Source organism: Myotis brandtii, unplaced genomic scaffold (genome assembly GCF_000412655.1).
Source record: "Myotis brandtii unplaced genomic scaffold, ASM41265v1 scaffold216, whole genome shotgun sequence".
Classification (NCBI taxonomy): Eukaryota; Metazoa; Chordata; class Mammalia; order Chiroptera; family Vespertilionidae; genus Myotis; species Myotis brandtii.
Window position 1 is genome coordinate 4295430 of NW_005358092.1, and position 19623 is coordinate 4315052.

The 19623-nt window shown below is 38.3% G+C and overlaps 1 protein-coding gene across 1 annotated transcript in view; it reads left to right on the forward strand.

Moving 5' to 3' along the window:
* Positions 1-19623, forward strand: part of KDM5A (lysine (K)-specific demethylase 5A) — a 104743-nt gene that overhangs the window by 77121 nt on the left and 7999 nt on the right. Inside the window, exons 26-28 of the mRNA XM_005865965.2 lie at positions 3200-3359; positions 4943-5163; positions 11724-12134. Coding sequence (XP_005866027.1) covers positions 3200-3359; positions 4943-5163; positions 11724-12134 — 792 coding nt within the window. The remainder of the gene's footprint in view (positions 1-3199; positions 3360-4942; positions 5164-11723; positions 12135-19623) is intronic.

A 19623-nucleotide genomic window follows, 5' to 3' on the forward strand; every position in this document is an offset into this window, starting at 1 on the left:
TGTTGAATCCCTGTAAATTATTCTTTATTTCAGTTAGTGTATGCTTAATTTCTGACTGGTCCTTTTCCATGTCTTTGGCATTATTACTAAGATCCTTGAAAGTCTCACTAAGTCTCTTGAAGGTCTCATAAAGTTCCTTGAGTAACCTTATAACCGTGGTTTGCTTTCTTTCATTTCTTTTATTTGTGACATGTTGCTTTGTCTCTGCATTTTGGCTGCTTCCCTGTGTTTGTTTCTATGTATTGGATAGAGCTGCAATGTCTCCTGGAGTTGGTAAAGTGGCCTTGTGTAGTAGGTATCCTATAGGGGCCCAGTTGCTCAGCCTCCCCAGTCACTTGAGCTGGGCACTCTAGATGCAGTCCTTTGTGGGCTGAGTGCACAGTCTTGTTGTAGTTGAGACTTGATTGCTGTTGGTGTCACTGGGAGGAATTGACCTCCAAGCCAATTGGCTGTGAGGACCAGCTGTGACTACAGTGGTAGAGCTGCTGTGCAGGAAACACCCCTATGGAGTAGGACTTGCTTCAGTGGGGCTTTGGTGCTCACTGAGTCTGCCTCTTGAGTGTGTCACTTAGGGATGTGAAGAGTTGTAATCTGATATGGTCTGAAGCTGTCGACCAGATGCACTGGCTCTAGGTTCTCCAGGGAGGTGCAAAATCAGCGACTGCCTGGGGCCACCTGGCAGGAGCTACAGAGCAATCTGCAGATTACTCCTATTTGTATCGGATTTGGATATACCCAGGTGAGGCTCAGCTGTGAAGTAAGGCAGGCTGGTGCTGGATCTTGGACCTTTTATTGATAAACTAGAGGCCTGTTGCACGAAATCCGTGCATGGGGTTGGGAGAAGTCCCCTCAGCCCAGCCTGCACCCTCTCCAATCCGGGAACCCTCGGGGGATATCCCTCTCACAATCCAGGACCACTGGCTCCTAATCGCTCACCTGCCTGCCTGCCTGATCGCCCATAACCACTCTGCCTGTCGGCCTGATCACCCCTAACTGCCCTCTCCTGCCAGCCTGGTTGCCCCTAACTGCCCTCCCCTGCTGGCCTGGTCGCCCCTAACTTGCCCTCCCCGCCAGCCTCATCGCCCCTAACTGCCTCAGCCCCCGCCACTGAGGCTTTGTCTGGAAGGATGTCTGGTCTAATTAGCATATTACCTTTTATTAGTATAGATTTAGGCATGCTGACACCAGCTGCAGCTTTTTTGAGAGATTTTAGCAAAGTCTGAGGCCTGAGCTAGGATAAGCCATTCCTATCAAAAAGCTGCTGCAAACAGCTTGAGTGGGGCTGCAAATTGGTTTGGGCAGGGTCTCAGAGAATCACCAGGGTAGAGCAAACAGTGTACTCCAGGTTGATGGGGACTCACATATGATTGCCAGTCAGCCCTGGAACAGGGGAGTTCATGGCCTAGGAACAATGACTCTGGTGAGCATCTCCGTCTGGTAGCAAGCTGCTCCCAAATTCCTGCCCTGATGCCAGATAATTCAGTTCTTCCTCTTATGTGTCTGGGTCCCATAACTTCTCCTGGCACTGGAGCTCAGAGGAATCGAGTCCGAGTAAGTTTGTGCCTGGCCCTTTAAGAGGAACACCTGAGTCTCTGGCAGCCTTCGTGTCCCTCGGCCACAATCCCTGCTGGTTTTTACAGCCTGAATTTACGGGGACTTCTCTTCCCAGCTCTGGGACCCTGGGTTTGTGTGTGTGTGGGGGGGTGTCTGGTGTGGGGCTGGGACCCTTTGCTCCTCACGGGGCCTCTGCAGGGACGATCTCCCTCTGGATTATAAAAACAGCCTACATGGGTGCTGGACCAGCCCAATCCATGCCTTCACCCCTCCTAACCAGTTTCAACGTGCTTTCTTTTTTACTTCTCTAGTTGTAGGACTTCCATTCAGCTAGCTTTCATGCGGTTCTTAATGATGGTTGTTCTGTATTTTAGTTGTAATTTTGACATAGTTGTGGGATGCAATGAGTACCGGCATTTACCTATGCTGCCATCTTGGTTCCTCCTATCTGTGTCTACATAATTAAAATGTGTCTCTTGAGATAGCATGTAAATAGGGTCCTTTCTTGTTTGTATTCTGCATATATATGTAACTTAAAATATATGGTTGAGTCTTGTTTTTTGTGGGGTTTTTTTTTTAAGTAACATGATCTGTCTTCTCATTGGGGGTGTTTAGTCTATTTACATTTAATATCATTGTTGACATGGTTGGGTTTAAGTTGGCCATCTTGCTATTTATTTTTATTGATTTCAGAGAGGAAGGAAGTGGGAGAGAAAAAACATCAATGATGAGAGAGAATCATTGATTGGCTGCCTCCTGCATGTCCCACACTGGGAATCGAGCTTGCAACCTGGGCACGTGCCCTGACTGGGAATTGAACTGTGACCTCCTGGTTCATAGGGCGACCCTCAACCACTGAGCCATGCTGGCTGGGTTCTTGCTATTTATTTTTTATTAAGCGCCCCCCCCCCCTTTTTTTTGTTCCTTTATTTTACTTTTTATTGGTTTCTTATATTTTTGTATTTATTTAATTTTTTTTCAGTGTTTCCTCTAGGGCTAACAATTTATCTTTAACTTATCAAAGTCAATATTGTACCTCTTAACATTTCATACTTCACTTGGGGAAGTAACTTTTTAAATTTGTTCTTCTTACTTATGATTTTCCTTCATTACCTCCTGTTCACCATTCTTTCCACTTTGAAAGCCTAACAAAGTTTCCTGCTTGAGTTACAATGAAATGAGTAGAATTAAGGTCAGAAAAGACAATTCCATTCTAAAAAGCAACAGATGGTGCAGGCTATAGTACAGATGTGTTACTTTTTAGAATTTGTTTGAATAGGGAAGAAGATAATGAACTGCTATCCCTAAATTTTCAGTGAGTGGTATTGTCTTCCAGAATCCTGTTATAAAACCTTTTAAGTACCCTGTTTAATTAAGGATAATTTCATGCACCCTACAAGGAGAATCAGGTATTATATTAGTCATTAAGCTTTTATCTTTCTCCTAACTCACTCTTTTATAATTTTTGTGCTGCTGGGGGTAGGACTCTACACCAGGGCTTTGTAAACATTTTCTGTGAAGTAATAAATATATTAACATATTAATGCTTATTAATATATAATATTATTATGTATATTAATTATTTTAGGCTTTGAGAGGCACAAGTGGTTCTAATTTTTAATACCCCTCTTTGTTTCTTCTTCAGGACACAGCCAGTGTGAAGTCCTCCAGTAGTCTGGAACCCAATCTTTTTTGTGATGAAGAGATTCCCATCAAGTCTGAGGAGGTGGTCACTCACATGTGGACAGCTCCTTCATTCTGTGCAGAACATGCTTATTCTTCTGCTTCTAAGAGTTGTTCTCAAGGTATTACCCTTTAAAACATTGTGGAGAAGATTAGCCTGAAACCAGTGAGAAAAAAACCATTGTATTAATCAAGACTGTGCATCCCTCTTAAATACATAATCTTTGCCGTGAAATTTTATTAAAACCTGAAAACGTCCCTATTTGCATTTTCTGTCATTAGGTTGATAATCTGAAAACTTACATAGAATTATTGAATTCTAATTAGAAGAACTTTAGAGGCCATCTAGTCCCATCTCTCATTTTTATAAAATCTCTGATAAGGAATCATTTAGTCTTTTTTTGTTTTTGTTCATTATGAGTTCTTAAGGAACTTGCTGCTTTTTAAGAATATTCATTCTAGTTTCGGAAAGCTTTAATTGCTAGAAAGTTTTTCCTTTTCTTTGTATATAATTTCTCTGTTATGTTCACTTTTTCCCCAGTGAAAATAAATCACATTGCTTTAGGATACACCTCTGGAAAATGGAGGGTGTTCATCTCTTCATAGTAAAATTCAGAATTTTATGGGACAGCATATTACAATTTACCTTTGAACAGTGCAGGGGTTAGGGGCACTGACTCACCGTCAGTCAAAAATTAGCACATAACTTAAGCCAGCCCTGTGCATACACAGATTCTCAATCTCAGATAAAAAATACAGTTGACCTGCTCTGGGTGGGGTGTCTCAGTGGTAGAGCCTTGGCCCGTGCATCTAAGGATCATGGGTTCGATTCCTGGTCAAGGGCATGTGCCTAAGTTGCAGGTTCAATCCCTGGCCCTGGTCAGGGCACATGTGGGTGGCAACCAATTGATATGTCTCTCTCACATCCATGTTTTTCTCTCCCTTTCCCCCTCCCCCCTCACTCCCTCTCCTCTCTGCCTCCCTTCTTCCCTCCCTTCCATTCTCTCTAAAAATCAATAATAAAATATCCTTGGCCAAAGATTAACAAAAACAAAAAAATAGTTGACCCTTGAATTTGAACTGCACAGGTCCACTTATACACCAATTTTTAAAATCTGCTTTAAAGTGGACACAGTTATTCATATATAAGTGGGCCATGCTCTTTGTAGTTCAAACCTGCCTGTCCAAGGGTCAGCTGTGTTTGTTGTCTGTTCATTAGAAAAATAATCACTTACTTATGTAGGGCAGGTATATGCTTAATCTGTTGGTATCCTCTAAAAGGAAGAGAGCATGGGTTAAGAGATTCTTTTCTACTAGGGGCCCGCTACACAAAATTCATGCAAGGGGCTCGGCCCTCACAGCCCTGGCTTTGTCCGGAAGGTTGTCTGGAAGGTCCTTTGGCCGTCCGGTCTAATTAGCATATTGTGCTTTTATTATTACAGATTCCCCTTCTTCAGTCACAGGATAAACAATAAGGAACCAGTTTTGTATTCTAAACCAATATTTTAGAGTGCGTATTAGAATTCTAGATCTTTTTGTTCCATATTTGTTTTTAATTTCATTTTCACTTTAATACTGATGCAATCAATTAGAATGTCTAAATTATTGGGGGTGAAAGAACCATTCCCCTAATTATTTACTTTGGAAACATTACATTTTTTTCATAGTTTTTCATTTTTATTTTGTCTTACAAATTTTTGGAAAGGTTCTAGCACCCCAAGGAAACAGCCACGGAAGAGCCCTTTGGTGCCCCGAAGTTTAGAGCCTCCAGTGTTGGAGTTGTCACCTGGAGCTAAAGCCCAGCTGGAAGAACTTATGATGATTGGAGATCTCCTGGAAGTATCTCTAGATGAAACTCAACACATATGGCGGATTTTGCAGGCCACACACCCACCCTCTGAAGACAGATTCCTGCATATCATGGAGGTATGGATTTAAAGCTTACTAGAACAGTGATTGTAAAACTATTTAGAATGCCCAAGTTCCTTGGAAGAACCATAAATGCTGGCAAGGCAAGATGGCTGAGTGTGTATTATTCTGGCTCTCCTACTTTCTAATTAAATCAAAGTAGTTCTGTTTTATGGTTTTCTTTATTGAGATTTTATGTGATATGTAATTTTGGGGAAAATAGACCATTTCTGCTAAAAAGAAAGCGGGTTACTGAAAATCACCAGCTTAGAACAGTTTTCTTAGACCAGACTCCTGTTAATCAAAGGCCCAAAGTTAGGCAGGGGAAAATATTGTGGTTAAAAAAAGAAACATACCATGTCTTGGCTCATGCTACCAACTTTTTTAAAATCTCTCACGGAGCTTCTGATCTTGGCATGCCTCATACCTCTTGGTAAGTGGCCCCAGGCTTGGCATTAGTGGCAACCAGCCTTAGTTTGAGGCTGCCAGCCTTAGCTTGGCCTGCTCTAGGCACCTCAAGCCCAGCACACGTAGCAGCCATCTGCAGATTGCTTTGTAGCTCATGACAGGTCATCCTGGGCAGGACACAGATGGCAGTTGACTTTGGCTTGCAACTCCCGGTAGGCCCCAAAGCCAGCGCACCCAGTGGACAGCTTCACACCACGCTGAAGCACCATCCAACCACCTCCATGAGCAGCACACCCAAGGGGTGGACTCAGCAGGCATTAGAGCCCTTCTTAAGTGAGTCCAACTCCATGGGGTCGACCACTGCACAGCATGTCCTCCATGGTGGTTGTGGAAAGTCCTTGCAGCCAATTGACCTGGGGGGAAAATCCCTCCCATTGACATGCCAACAGCAATCAGGAGTCAACTACAGTAGAAGGGTGCACACAGTCCACATGGGGAGCACATCTGGAGTGCATAGTTTGGGTGACTGGGGAGTCTGTGCCACTGGGTCCTACAGGACACCTACTATATAAGGCCACTCTACCAAGACCTGAGATGTAGCTCTGCCTAAAACATAGAAACAAACTCAGGGAGGCTGCCAAAATGAGAAAAAGAAACATGTTTCAAATAAAATAACAGAACAGGACTCCAGAAAAAGAACTAAACAAAATGAGATAAGCAATCTACCAGTTCAAAACACTGGTTATAAGGATACTCAAGGATCTTGGTGAGAACTTCAACAAAGATAGGAAACATAAAATAGAACCAGTTAGAAATGAAGTCTACAATAGCAAATTAAGAATATATTACAAGGAATCAGCAGTAGAGTAGATGAAGCATAGGATCAAATCAGTGATTTGGAAGATAAGAAAGCAGAAAATTACCCAATCAGAACAGCAAAAAGAAATGAAAAAAAAAAAGAATAGGTTAAGAAGCTTCTGGGACAACTTCAAGTGATGATGGAAAACTTCTTTAACTTGGTGAATGAAATAGACACACAAATCCAGGAAGCACAGAGCATCCCAAACAAGATGAACCCCAAAAGACCCATACCAAGACACATCATAATTGAAATGCCAAAGATGAAAGACAAAGAGAAAATCTTAAAAGCAGCAAGAGAAAAGCAGTTAGTTACCTATAAGGGAGCTCCCATAAGATTGTCAGCTGATTTCCCAACAGAAACTTTGCAGGCCAGAAGAAATTGGCTTCTTATATTCCAAGTAATGGAAAGCAAGGATCTGCAACCAAGATTACTCAACAAGGCTCTCATTTAGAATTGAAAGACATACAAAGAGATTCTCAGACAAAAAGTTAGGCAGGGGAAAATATTGTGGTTAAAAAAAGAAACATACCATGTCTTGGCTCATGCTACCAACTTTTTTAAAATCTCTCACGGAGCTTCTGATCTTGGCATGCCTCATACCTCTTGGTAAGTGGCCCCAGGCTTGGCATTAGTGGCAACCAGCCTTAGTTTGAGGCTGCCAGCCTTAGCTTGGCCTGCTCTAGGCACCTCAAGCCCAGCACACGTAGCAGCCATCTGCAGATTGCTTTGTAGCTCATGACAGGTCATCCTGGGCAGGACACAGATGGCAGTTGACTTTGGCTTGCAACTCCCGGTAGGCCCCAAAGCCAGCGCACCCAGTGGACAGCTTCACACCACGCTGAAGCACCATCCAACCACCTCCATGAGCAGCACACCCAAGGGGTGGACTCAGCAGGCATTAGAGCCCTTCTTAAGTGAGTCCAACTCCATGGGGTCGACCACTGCACAGCATGTCCTCCATGGTGGTTGTGGAAAGTCCTTGCAGCCAATTGACCTGGGGGGAAAATCCCTCTCATTGACATGCCAACAGCAATCAGGAGTCAACTACAGTAGAAGGGTGCACACAGTCCACATGGGGAGCACATCTGGAGTGCATAGTTTGGGTGACTGGGGAGTCTGTGCCACTGGGTCCTACAGGACACCTACTATATAAGGCCACTCTACCAAGACCTGAGATGTAGCTCTGCCTAAAACATAGAAACAAACTCAGGGAGGCTGCCAAAATGAGAAAAAGAAACATGTTTCAAATAAAATAACAGAACAGGACTCCAGAAAAAGAACTAAACAAAATGAGATAAGCAATCTACCAGTTCAAAACACTGGTTATAAGGATACTCAAGGATCTTGGTGAGAACTTCAACAAAGATAGGAAACATAAAATAGAACCAGTTAGAAATGAAGTCTACAATAACAAATTAAGAATATATTACAAGGAATCAGCAGTAGAGTAGATGAAGCATAGGATCAAATCAGTGATTTGGAAGATAAGAAAGCAGAAAATTACCCAATCAGAACAGCAAAAAGAAATGAAAAAAAAAAAGAATAGGTTAAGAAGCTTCTGGGACAACTTCAAGTGATGATGGAAAACTTCTTTAACTTGGTGAATGAAATAGACACACAAATCCAGGAAGCACAGAGCATCCCAAACAAGATGAACCCCAAAAGACCCATACCAAGACACATCATAATTGAAATGCCAAAGATGAAAGACAAAGAGAAAATCTTAAAAGCAGCAAGAGAAAAGCAGTTAGTTACCTATAAGGGAGCTCCCATAAGATTGTCAGCTGATTTCCCAACAGAAACTTTGCAGGCCAGAAGAAATTGGCTTCTTATATTCCAAGTAATGGAAAGCAAGGATCTGCAACCAAGATTACTCAACAAGGCTCTCATTTAGAATTGAAAGACATACAAAGAGATTCTCAGACAAAAAAAAGCTAAAGGAATTTATCACCACCAAATCATTATTACAAGCAATGTTAAAGGATCTTCTTGAAGAAGGAAGAGGAGGGTCAAAAAATATGAACAATAAAATGGCAATAAATACATCTATCACACTTGCTGGTTTGGCTCAGTGGATAGAGCGTTGGCCTGCGGACTGAAGGGTCCAGGGGTCGATTTCAGTCAGGGGCACATGCTCAGTTTGCGGGCTCAATCCCCAGTAGGGGGTGTACAGCAGGCAGCCAGTCAATAATTCTCTTTCATCATTGATGTTTCTGTCTCTCTCCCTCTCCCTTCCTCTCTGAAATCAATAAAAATATATTAAAAAACAACAACAAAAAACCACTTATCAACCATTACTTTAAATGGAAATGGGTTAAATGCTCCAATCAAAAGATAAATGGTGGCTGAATGGATCACAAAAGAAAACCCTTACATATGCTGTCTATAAGAGACTCACTTCAAATCAAAAGACACATACACACATAGACTGAAAGTAAAGGGATGGAAAAGGATATTTCATGACAATGGAAATGAAAAGGAAAATAAAAACTGGTGTATTAATACTTTTATCAGACAAAATAGACTAAAATAAAGATTATATAGAGACAAAGTAGGACCCAGCTATTTCACTTCTGGGTATTTATCTGAAGAAACTCAAAACACTAAATTGAAAAGACATGCATCCATATCTTAATTGCAGCATTTTCAGTAGCCAAGATAATAGAAGCAACCTAAGTGTCCATCAATAGATGAATGAATAAAGATGTGGTGCATATATACAGTGGAAAATGACTCAGCCATTAAAAAAAGATAAAGAATGAAATCTTGCCATCTGCAACAACATGGATGGACCTAGAAGGTGCTGTGCTGTGTGAAATAAGTCAGAGAAAGACAAATCCATATGATTTCACTTATATGTGGAATCTAAAAAACAAAATAAATGAACATGCAAAACAGAAACAGAACCATAGATACAGAGAATGTTTTGGTGGTTGTTAGATGGGAGGGGTTTGGGGGTGAAAAAGGTGAAGTGATTAAGAAGTATGAATTGGTAGTTATAGAAAGTCCATGGGGATATAAAGTACAGCATAGAGCATATAGTAAAAAATATAATTACTTTGTATGGTGTCAGATAGATGATCACTTTGGAGTGAGCACTTCATAAGTTATATAAATGTCCAATTGCTGGGTTTTACACTTGAAACTAATATTGTACATTAACTGTAATTGAAACATAAAAATTAGTTAAGAATTAAAAAATTATTTTTTTAAATGAAGGTTTCTAATGAAATGGTTATATAGAAGTGGAGATGGAGAGTCCACATTCGTCTGTTATACTTGCGTAACAGTTTATAATATATTCAGTGTTTATAGATCCATGATCTCATTTGATCCTCACCATAATCCTGAAAGGGAGAGTGAAAAGGATAGACAGAGCAAGTATTTAGCCCTTCTGTATGTGAAGAAATTTAGGATCCAAGAGGTGGAAACTTGCCTAAGGTCACACGTAGTAAAAACAGAGGGACCTGGTTTCTAACTGGCATTTGATTTCTAATATTCTTTTCATTATTTGTTTCCATGTAATGGAATGGTACAGTGTCACCAATAGTTGATACAGATTCACTTAGCATATTATAATTTGCTAATAATTATAATTTAGTTTGATTTTGTTTGGAAGTCAGATCCCAGGTGTAGCCTAATATAATGTTTTCCAGTCTATAGAGCACTTTCTTCACATTCATTATCTCATCTGATCCTTTTATTTTATATGTAAGGAAATATAAAGTATTCAGAGGTTAAAAATTTTGTCAAAATGTGATAGACTTAGACATCTATAATACAGTGGGTTGTTGTTCTTTTTTGGATTCTGAAGATTTTTGGGTTCTTATCAAAGATTTTCCAGTCTTGAATTTGTGGGAAAATTCTGTATTCTTTATCCTTTACTACTCCCCTATCACCCAACCCTTCCCTTTGGTAACCACCATGCTGTTGTCTGTCTGTCTATGAGTTTATATCCCACATATGAAAGAAATCATATGCTTCTTAGCTCAAGTGTTATTTCCTAAGTAATTATCAATATTTTCAATTTTTTTCAACCTCCCTCCTTGTTCTTCCTGTTACTAGATATACCTTTACTATTAAAATTTTAACATTTATTGCATTGGCACATAATAGCAACAATATTCGGAAGTTGAAAAGAAAAATGATATATTTTTTGCTTTGTCACATCAACTATTTTCTAGCTCTTGCTAAAGTCACTACATACCTTTTGTATTGAGATCATGATACAATTTTGTATGTTTTGATAACATTTCTAATAACTTCTTAACCACCTAGAATTTATTGAATTAATGAAGAACTATTGTAGTAGTAAATGAAAACCAAAAAAGTTATTATGTAATTAAATGTACATTTAGTACATTTAGCTTTCTGTGTATGATTTCATCTCAAGTGGATGCTACAGGTTATGTTAATATACTAGAGGCCCAGTGCATGAAATTTGAACATGGGTAGGGTTCCTAGGCCTGGCCTGTGATCAGGGCTTGGCTGGCCTGGGACCTGCAGGCTGGGGGAAGCTCCTGCGTTGAGCATCTGCCCCCTAGGTGGTCAGTGCGTGTCATAGCGACGGGTTGTTTCACCGGTTGTTCCACTGTTTGGTCAATTTGCATATTAGGCTTTTATTATATAGGATGTTAACAATGAGTTTTTTTTCCCTTAGCAAGCTAAAAATAAGTGAAATATTTTATTTAGGACTTGCCATTATTTTTTACTATTGATTATCTTCATTGAATATTACATTTGCCTTCTTAAAGTGATTTTTAAATATCTAGGACAGCGGTTCTCAACCTGTGGGTCGCGACCCCTTTGGGGGTCGAACGACCCTTTCACAGGGGTTGCCTAAGACCATCGGAAAACATATATAATTACATATTGTTTTTGTGATTAATCACTATGCTTTAATTATGCTCAATTTGTAACAATGAAATTGGGGGTCACCACAACATGAGGAACTGTATTAAAGGGTCGCGGCATTAGGAAGGTTGAGAACCACTGATCTAGGATATTCATTGTAGTACAGTGTACACTACACAGAATTTACCATTTTAACTTTTTAAGTATACAATTCAGTTGTATTAATTACCTTCACAATGTTGTGCAATGATCACCATTATTTCCAGAACTTTTAAAATTAGCCCAAACAGAAACTCTGTACCCATTAAACAATAAATCCCATTTCTGTCTCCCCCAGTAACCTCTACTATACATTTCTCTATGTATTTGACACTTCAAGATACCTCACATAAGAGAACAAAACTGTTTTTAAATGTCTTGCTTAAAAATTGTTTGTAATTTTATATTTTTGAAGGATGACAGCATGGAGGAGAAACCATTAAAAATAAAAGGAAAGGACTCTTCAGAGAAGAAAAGGAAACGGAAGCTAGAAAAGGTAGAACAACTTTTTGGAGAAGGAAAACAGAAGTCCAAAGAGTTAAAGAAAATGGATAAACCTAAAAAGAAGAAATTAAAATTAAGTGCAGAAAAAGCAAAGGAGCTGAACAAACTGGCCAAGAAACTAGCAAAAGAAGAAGAGAGAAAGAAAAAGAAGGAGAAGGCTGCTGCAGCCAAAGTTGAACTTGTGAAAGAGAATACTGAGAAGAAGAGAGAAAGAAAAGTGCTGGACATCCCCTCAAAGTATGACTGGTCAGGAGCAGAGGAATCTGATGATGAGAATGCCGTGTGTGCAGCACAAAACTGTCAAAGGCCTTGCAAGGATAAGGTGAGTTCTAATGGGGTGTAGTCAAGTGTGAGAGAGGACAAGGAACAACAGGCGTGGAGACATGTTTGATATAATGATAGTCTGTTTTTGATCCCAGGGTTTGGGCTTCCAACAAAATATGTTTTCTACAGTTTCTATAAAGTGTTTTGAATTATGAGGCTCTTAGATCAATGTGATTAGTAGAAGAAATGTTGTGTTTTAAAAATCATATATTTAGTGAACGTAATGCGACAAGAGCAGAGAGGAGCTATGTGATTACCCGGAGCAGCAGTACTTTTCATATGCAATTGGCATAAAAAGTTTCAAAATAGTCTTACACCTTCCCTATAGGGTGACTCGGAGAACTAAATATCTTGTTAGTTAGCCACAGTGGCCTGAAAAAATCCTGGGCCAATATTCTAAGAGTTCTGGCAAATTGCATTAGGATTTGTTCTAACAACATAAAGCTTAGGGGTTAAGTCTTCCCTTTTTGGTCTGTGTCTTATCTACACTCAGGCCTATTGTACTCTCCTCAGTGGAATATGATTTTATGAAATCCCTTGTAAAAAAATTTCCATGTAATGGAATGGTACAGTGTCACCAATAGTTGATACAGATTCACTTAGCATATTATAATTTGCTAATAATTATAATTTAGTTTGATTTTGTTTGGAAGTCAGATCCCAGGTGTAGCCTAATATAATGTTTTCCAGTCTATAGAGCACTTTCTTCACATTCATTATCTCATCTGATCCTTTTATTTTATATGTAAGGAAATATAAAGTATTCAGAGGTTAAAAATTTTGTCAAAATGTGATAGACTTAGACATCTATAATACAGTGGGTTGTTGTTCTTTTTTGGATTCTGAAGATTTTTGGGTTCTTATCAAAGATTTTCCAGTCTTGAATTTGTGGGAAAATTCTGTATTCTTTATCCTTTACTACTCCCCTATCACCCAACCCTTCCCTTTGGTAACCACCATGCTGTTGTCTGTCTGTCTATGAGTTTATATCCCACATATGAAAGAAATCATATGCTTCTTAGCTCAAGTGTTATTTCCTAAGTAATTATCAATATTTTCAATTTTTTTCAACCTCCCTCCTTGTTCTTCCTGTTACTAGATATACCTTTACTATTAAAATTTTTAACATTTATTGCATTGGCACATAATAGCAACATATTTCGGAAGTTGAAAAGAAAAATGGATCAATGGACTTTATGAAAAATCTCAGTTCATAAAATGACTAGAGGCATCTGTTATGGTTCCCATCAAGATAATTAGTAAATTCATAGTTCTAATTTTATGTTCATTATACCACTTGGTATTTAGAATTTTAATAGCTCTTCAGTTTGAATATATGAACAGAGTAAATACAACTGCATCAGTGTTAGAGCTTGAAGAGGTCACTGTACCCAGGGTTCTTCATTTTATAAACAATGAAACCAGAACTCAGTGAAGATAAATGATGTGACCAATGTCACAGAGCTAATTAGTGGCAAAATTAAAAGTAGAACCTTAGTTACCTGCCCCCACACAGCAAGTTCTCTCCACTAATATCCTTACCCCACCATTAATTGAGATGTAAATACAAAAACACATTCCAAAACTTAACATGTATATTTATATAGTTATTAAAGTTTTATATAGTAAAACACATAGCCCATAGTCTTACTTCCCAAGGATAGTAGCTATAAAAATTTTTGTATGTTTCCTTCTAATCCTTTTTTATAGTTTATTTTATATCATGTTATACTGTATTCACTTTTGTATCTTTATTAATTTCATAAGCATTTTTTTAAAATTTTTTTTATTTTTTTAAAAATATATTTTATTGATTAATGAGTTTTTTTTCCCTTAGCAAGCTAAAAATAAGTGAAATATTTTATTTAGGACTTGCCATTATTTTTTACTATTGATTATCTTCATTGAATATTACATTTGCCTTCTTAAAGTGATTTTTAAATATCTAGGACAGCGGTTCTCAACCTGTGGGTCGCGACCCCTTTGGGGGTCGAACGACCCTTTCACAGGGGTTGCCTAAGACCATCGGAAAACATATATAATTACATATTGTTTTTGTGATTAATCACTATGCTTTAATTATGCTCAATTTGTAACAATGAAATTGGGGGTCACACATTTTAATAGGTACATTATATATGTGTGTACTGTTTTTATCTTTTATTTTGAACTTATTCTCATCTGAGTTTGTTTATTAAAGAGGCTGCTGAAAGGCTGTTTCTCTTTGGGTATTAGTAGCTCAGTGTTGGCAAAACTTTTTTTTTCTTTCTCTTTAATTGTATGGCAGTCACCAAAATATGGTATTTCTTTTTCAAGCTTTCCTGTTATCCTTACAGTGTTTAAATCTATCATGAATCTTTTACCTTCTCTTTTTTTCTCCTTTTCGTTTTTTTTTTTTAATATATTTTATTGATTTTTTTACAGAGAGGAAGGGAGAGGGATAGAGAGTTAGAAACATCGATGAGAGAGAAACATCGACCAGCTGCCCCCTGCAACACACCCCACCGGGGATGTGCCCGCAACCAAGGCACATGCCCCTGACTGGAATCGAACCCGGGACCCTCCAGTCCGCAGGCCGACGCTCTATCCACTGAGCCAAACCGGTCAGGGCTCTCCTTTTCATTTAATAATCTCTTCCCTCTTTGCTCAGCATTTTAAATATGGCTTAGTTCATTTATTGTTATCCCTGTTATCTTCCTGTAGCATATAAACACTACACACAGTTTTTTTGCATCTGTTATAAAAAATTTTTTTAATACTTTTTTAAAAGTAGATTTTTAGGGAGAGAGGAAAGGAGAGGGAGAGAAACATCCATCGGCTTCCGGGGATCTAGCCTGCAACCTGTACATGCCCTTGACCAGAATCGAACCTGGGACCCTTCAGTCCGCAGGCCGATGCTCTATCCACTGAGCCAAACCGGTTAGGGCATCATAAGCATTTTTATATACTATAAACATTTTAATAGGTACATTATATATGTGTGTACTGTTTTTATCTTTTATTTTGAACTTATTCTCATCTGAGTTTGTTTATTAAAGAGGCTGCTGAAAGGCTGTTTCTCTTTGGGTATTAGTAGCTCAGTGTTGGCAAAACTTTTTTTTTCTTTCTCTTTAATTGTATGGCAGTCACCAAAATATGGTATTTCTTTTTCAAGCTTTCCTGTTATCCTTACAGTGTTTAAATCTATCATGAATCTTTTACCTTCTCTTTTTTTTCTCCTTTTCATTTAATAATCTCTTCCCTCTTTGCTCAGCATTTTAAATATGGCTTAGTTCATTTATTGTTATCCCTGTTATCTTCCTGTAGGCATATAAACCTACACACAGTTTTTTTGCATCTGTTATAAAAAATTTTTTTAATACTTTTTTAAAAATAGATTTTTAGGGAGAGAGGAAAGGAGAGGAGAGAAACATCCATCGGTTTCCAGGGATCTAGCCTGCAACTTGGGTATGTGCCCTGACCAAGAATTGAACTGGCAACCTTTTGGTGCACAGGATGACGCCCAACCAACTGAGCCACACCAGCCAGAGCATAAAAATTTTTAATTAACTTGCTTATTCTGAGGGTTATAAGATTACAGGTGGGATAATCCCTATGAAAGCACTTGTTAACCAAAAATACAATGTAAATGTTAAGATGTGATCATTATTGCCCTGGTTGCTTGATTCAGTTGGTTGGAACATCATCCTGTACACCAAAAAGTGGTGGGTTTGATTCCTAGTCAGGGCACATACTCAGGTTGCGGGGTTCAATCCCCAGTCAGGGTACATGCAGGAGGCAACCAATTGATGTTTCTCACATTGATGTTTCTCTCCCCCTTTCCTCTCTCTCTCTAAAATCAATTAAAAACACACACCCACACAAACATATCCTCAGGTTTGGATTTAAAAAATCCAAAGTGATCATTATTATTAAATGAGCCCTAAGATTTGCTCTTAACATTATAAGAAAGTTATGTACATTGTGATGGAGTAAAAGGAGATTTAACATTCAGAGAAAATGTTTATTTTTTATTGATTTCAGAGAGGAAGGGAGAGAATTTTAGTCCTAAGTTTTAAGTATAATAATTATGTATATTGGCCATTCTTTAAGTAATATTTATGTTCTGAGAAAGATCAATGGACTTTATGAAAAATCTCAGTTCATAAAATGACTAGAGGCATCTGTTATGGTTCCCATCAAGATAATTAGTAAATTCATAGTTCTAATTTTATGTTCATTATACCACTTGGTATTTAGTGATAGAAGCATCAATAATGGGAGAGAGTCATTGATCAGCTGCCTCCTGAACGCTCCACACAGGGGATCGAACCCACAATCTGGGCATATGCCCTGACCAGGAATCGAATCGTGACCTCCTGGTCCATAGGTCAATGCTCAACCACTGAGCTATGTCGCTGGGCGAAATGTCTATTTTAAATTGTTAATACATATACAAAGGTGAGCAGTGTGAGCCTTAACATAAAAGGAACAGTAAATATTGTATTTCTGTAATGTGTTTAATTTTAAACATTATTTCAGATTTTAAACGTTTTGCCTATCCTAGCTGTTGTGCAGTTTTTGTGATTCTTCAAGTTTGTTCCTGATACCAGTTTGTTTGTTTTTTTAATTAATCCTCACCCGAGGATATTTTTTTCATTGATCTTGAGAGAGAGAGAGAGAGTGGAGGGGAGAGAGGAGAGGGAGAGAGAGAGAAAAAAAAACAATAGATGATGTGAGAGAGACATCGAATGGTTGCCTCCCGCATGCACCCTGACTGGAGCAGGGATTGAACCCGCAACCAAGGTAGATGTCCTTGATGAGGAATCAAACTCGGAACCCTTTGGTCTGTGGGCCAATGATCTAAGAACTGGGCAAAACTGACCAGGGCTTAATACCAGTTTTAATACATAAAAGGTATATTTCTTTACAAGCTGTGTAAAGATTTTACAACTTACTCAATTTGAAGTATAGTGTTTCTCTAAGACCAAATTAATGTATGGCACACATCTTCAGAACAAAAGGATAACAAGAAAAGAATGATTTTTAGGGAAGTCTGTCTGCTTTAAAATATCATGTAGTAAAAAAATAACAGGGTTTGTTTATATTTAGGTAAGTGTATATTTACAATTTTTCTAACCAGTATTACTACTTTTTCCCCCAAATGTGCAGATTGAGAAAACATTGAAAGGTTACCTAAATGTTACTTAGCCTCAATTTTAAGATGTTTTAGAAAGAGAAAGGGAAAATATCAGAATAGATTATTAAAAAACCTTTGTCCCATCATATTCTAACTTGCAACTTTCCTAGTTTAGCACTGAAATTATGTCTTGGGAAACTCATCAATCTTTGGCGGACTGAGAGGATCCAGTCATTTAATGCTCAGAGAACCAAAAAAATTATATACAAGGGTTCTGAACATATGTTATGTTGTACTTAATTAAGAGGATTTAAAAAAAATTTCAACTCTGATTTTTGCAAGGAACTTTGGTACAAAACAGATTGAATGCCAAAATGGCAAAAGCTCAGTTGGGTAACTGAGCTAAGAATATCACTAAATCACCAGGCACACACACACCCTTCTCATTGGAGTAATAATGCTATAAAAAATGAACAAAATATATTATGCCAAATATTTTTTCTTAAGTGTAAATATGTAACCAGATAGCAAAACATGAAGTGTCAAACTTACATTATTTTGTCTGTTTAATATATTTCTCTTTAAACACACATTTCCAAAAGTTCAAATCCAATAACCTATTTGTTCTGTAATGTTAATCTCCTATTACTTAATATTTAAACAGCTCATAGCTATGAAGTTTTTAAATAATTATTTTTGTAATTTGATAAATGCATTCTCCAGAAGTAATGAAAGGGGAAATGACTATGAGAACTTAATATACAGTTAGCCAAATTTTGTGTTCTTGACTTTTTAGGCTACTACATAGTCTAACCGCCATGTGCAAAATCATTTGTAGATTCTGTTGACATTCCAAACTTGAGTTTGCTTTATGATCCGGTGGGCCTTTTCATACAAATGAGATTGATTGTTAGTAGATGAATGTGATAAAAAGATATTAGTAAAAAAGGACTGTTTTTTCCCCTGCTAGATTACCAGGGTAAATTGCTAATATAACGTGTAGCCTGGGAGAGCATCTGTGTACCAATGAATATCTTAAGAAAACTTATATACTCTTGGAATTCAGCGGAAGAGGTAGGCCTAGGAATGGACCTCTAGCCAAAATTACAAAAGGGAAAATGTTGTCTTATTTGGGAGAGATGATAGATTTAATTTTGGGAAACTGGAAGCCAGTGAGTATAGTGCAGAACTAGGTTTTAAAAGACATGAGACCACTTTTCTTAGCAGCAAATATGGGTAAATTGGCAATTTCTTATCCTATGGATTATCATGAATGGGACTGGACTGGATTAAGAGGTTTGGAGATAGAAGTAGAGTTATCTATTTGCTCAGAGTGGCATAATATCTCAAATCTGGGCAGCCCAAAGAAACACAATTTATCTTCCCAATTACCTTTACCAGCTCCAAATAGCCAGAACACTTATCCTGAGTTCACCAACTACTAAATTAGTACTTTATAAACCTTCATTTGCTTACAGGACCTTTATTTTGTTGCACAGAAGTCATCATCTTCTTTTTCTCTCTCTGATATATTTTGCCACAATAGGAACATTTTGATCAATTATTTTCTTTATTTCCAGCTCTGAAGCTAATATATACAAACAGTTACAGAAAAAAACCCAGAATTTATTTTAGGAAGGAATTGTTAAGTTGCTCTAATTTACAGAAAGCAGTGTCACAAAGTGCCAGTGATGATCAAATTTAGACTATGTAAGAATTCCCTCGGGGCTGATTGAAAATGTTGTTTTCTGGTTTGTACCCCCAAGATATTCTGAGTTTGTGGGTTTGTGATGGGTTTCAGCTACACTTCTAACAAAACCCAACAGCTGTAACCAGTTTGTCTCAGTGGATAGAGCGTCGGCCTGCAGACTGAAAGGTTCCAGGTTCGATTCCGGTCAAGGGCATGTACCTTGGTTGCGGGCACATCCCCAGTAGGGGGTGTGCAGGAAGCAGCTGATCGATGTTTCTCTCATATCGATGTTTCTAACTCTCTATCCCTTCCCCTTCCTCTCTGTAAAAAATTAATAAAATATATTAAAAAGATGTTCTGAGGCTGAATGAAAGCTACTTTAAGGATCTTGATGGCCTCATAAAAAAAAAAAACCCAACAGGTGATTCTGATTCAAGTGGTCTACACATTTTAAGGAGTGCTGCTGCAGGCAGTTATTTCAAGATGCAATAGTTTTGTGAAAGGTAGGATAATGAGTAGAGCCATGAAACTATATTAAAAAATGCTCGCCGTCACCGGTTTGGCTCAGTGGATAGAGCGTCGGCCTGCGGACTGAAGGGTCCCAGGTTCGATTCTGGTCAAGGGCATGTACCTTGGTTGCAGGCACATCCCCAGTGGGAGGTGTGCAGGAGGCAGCTG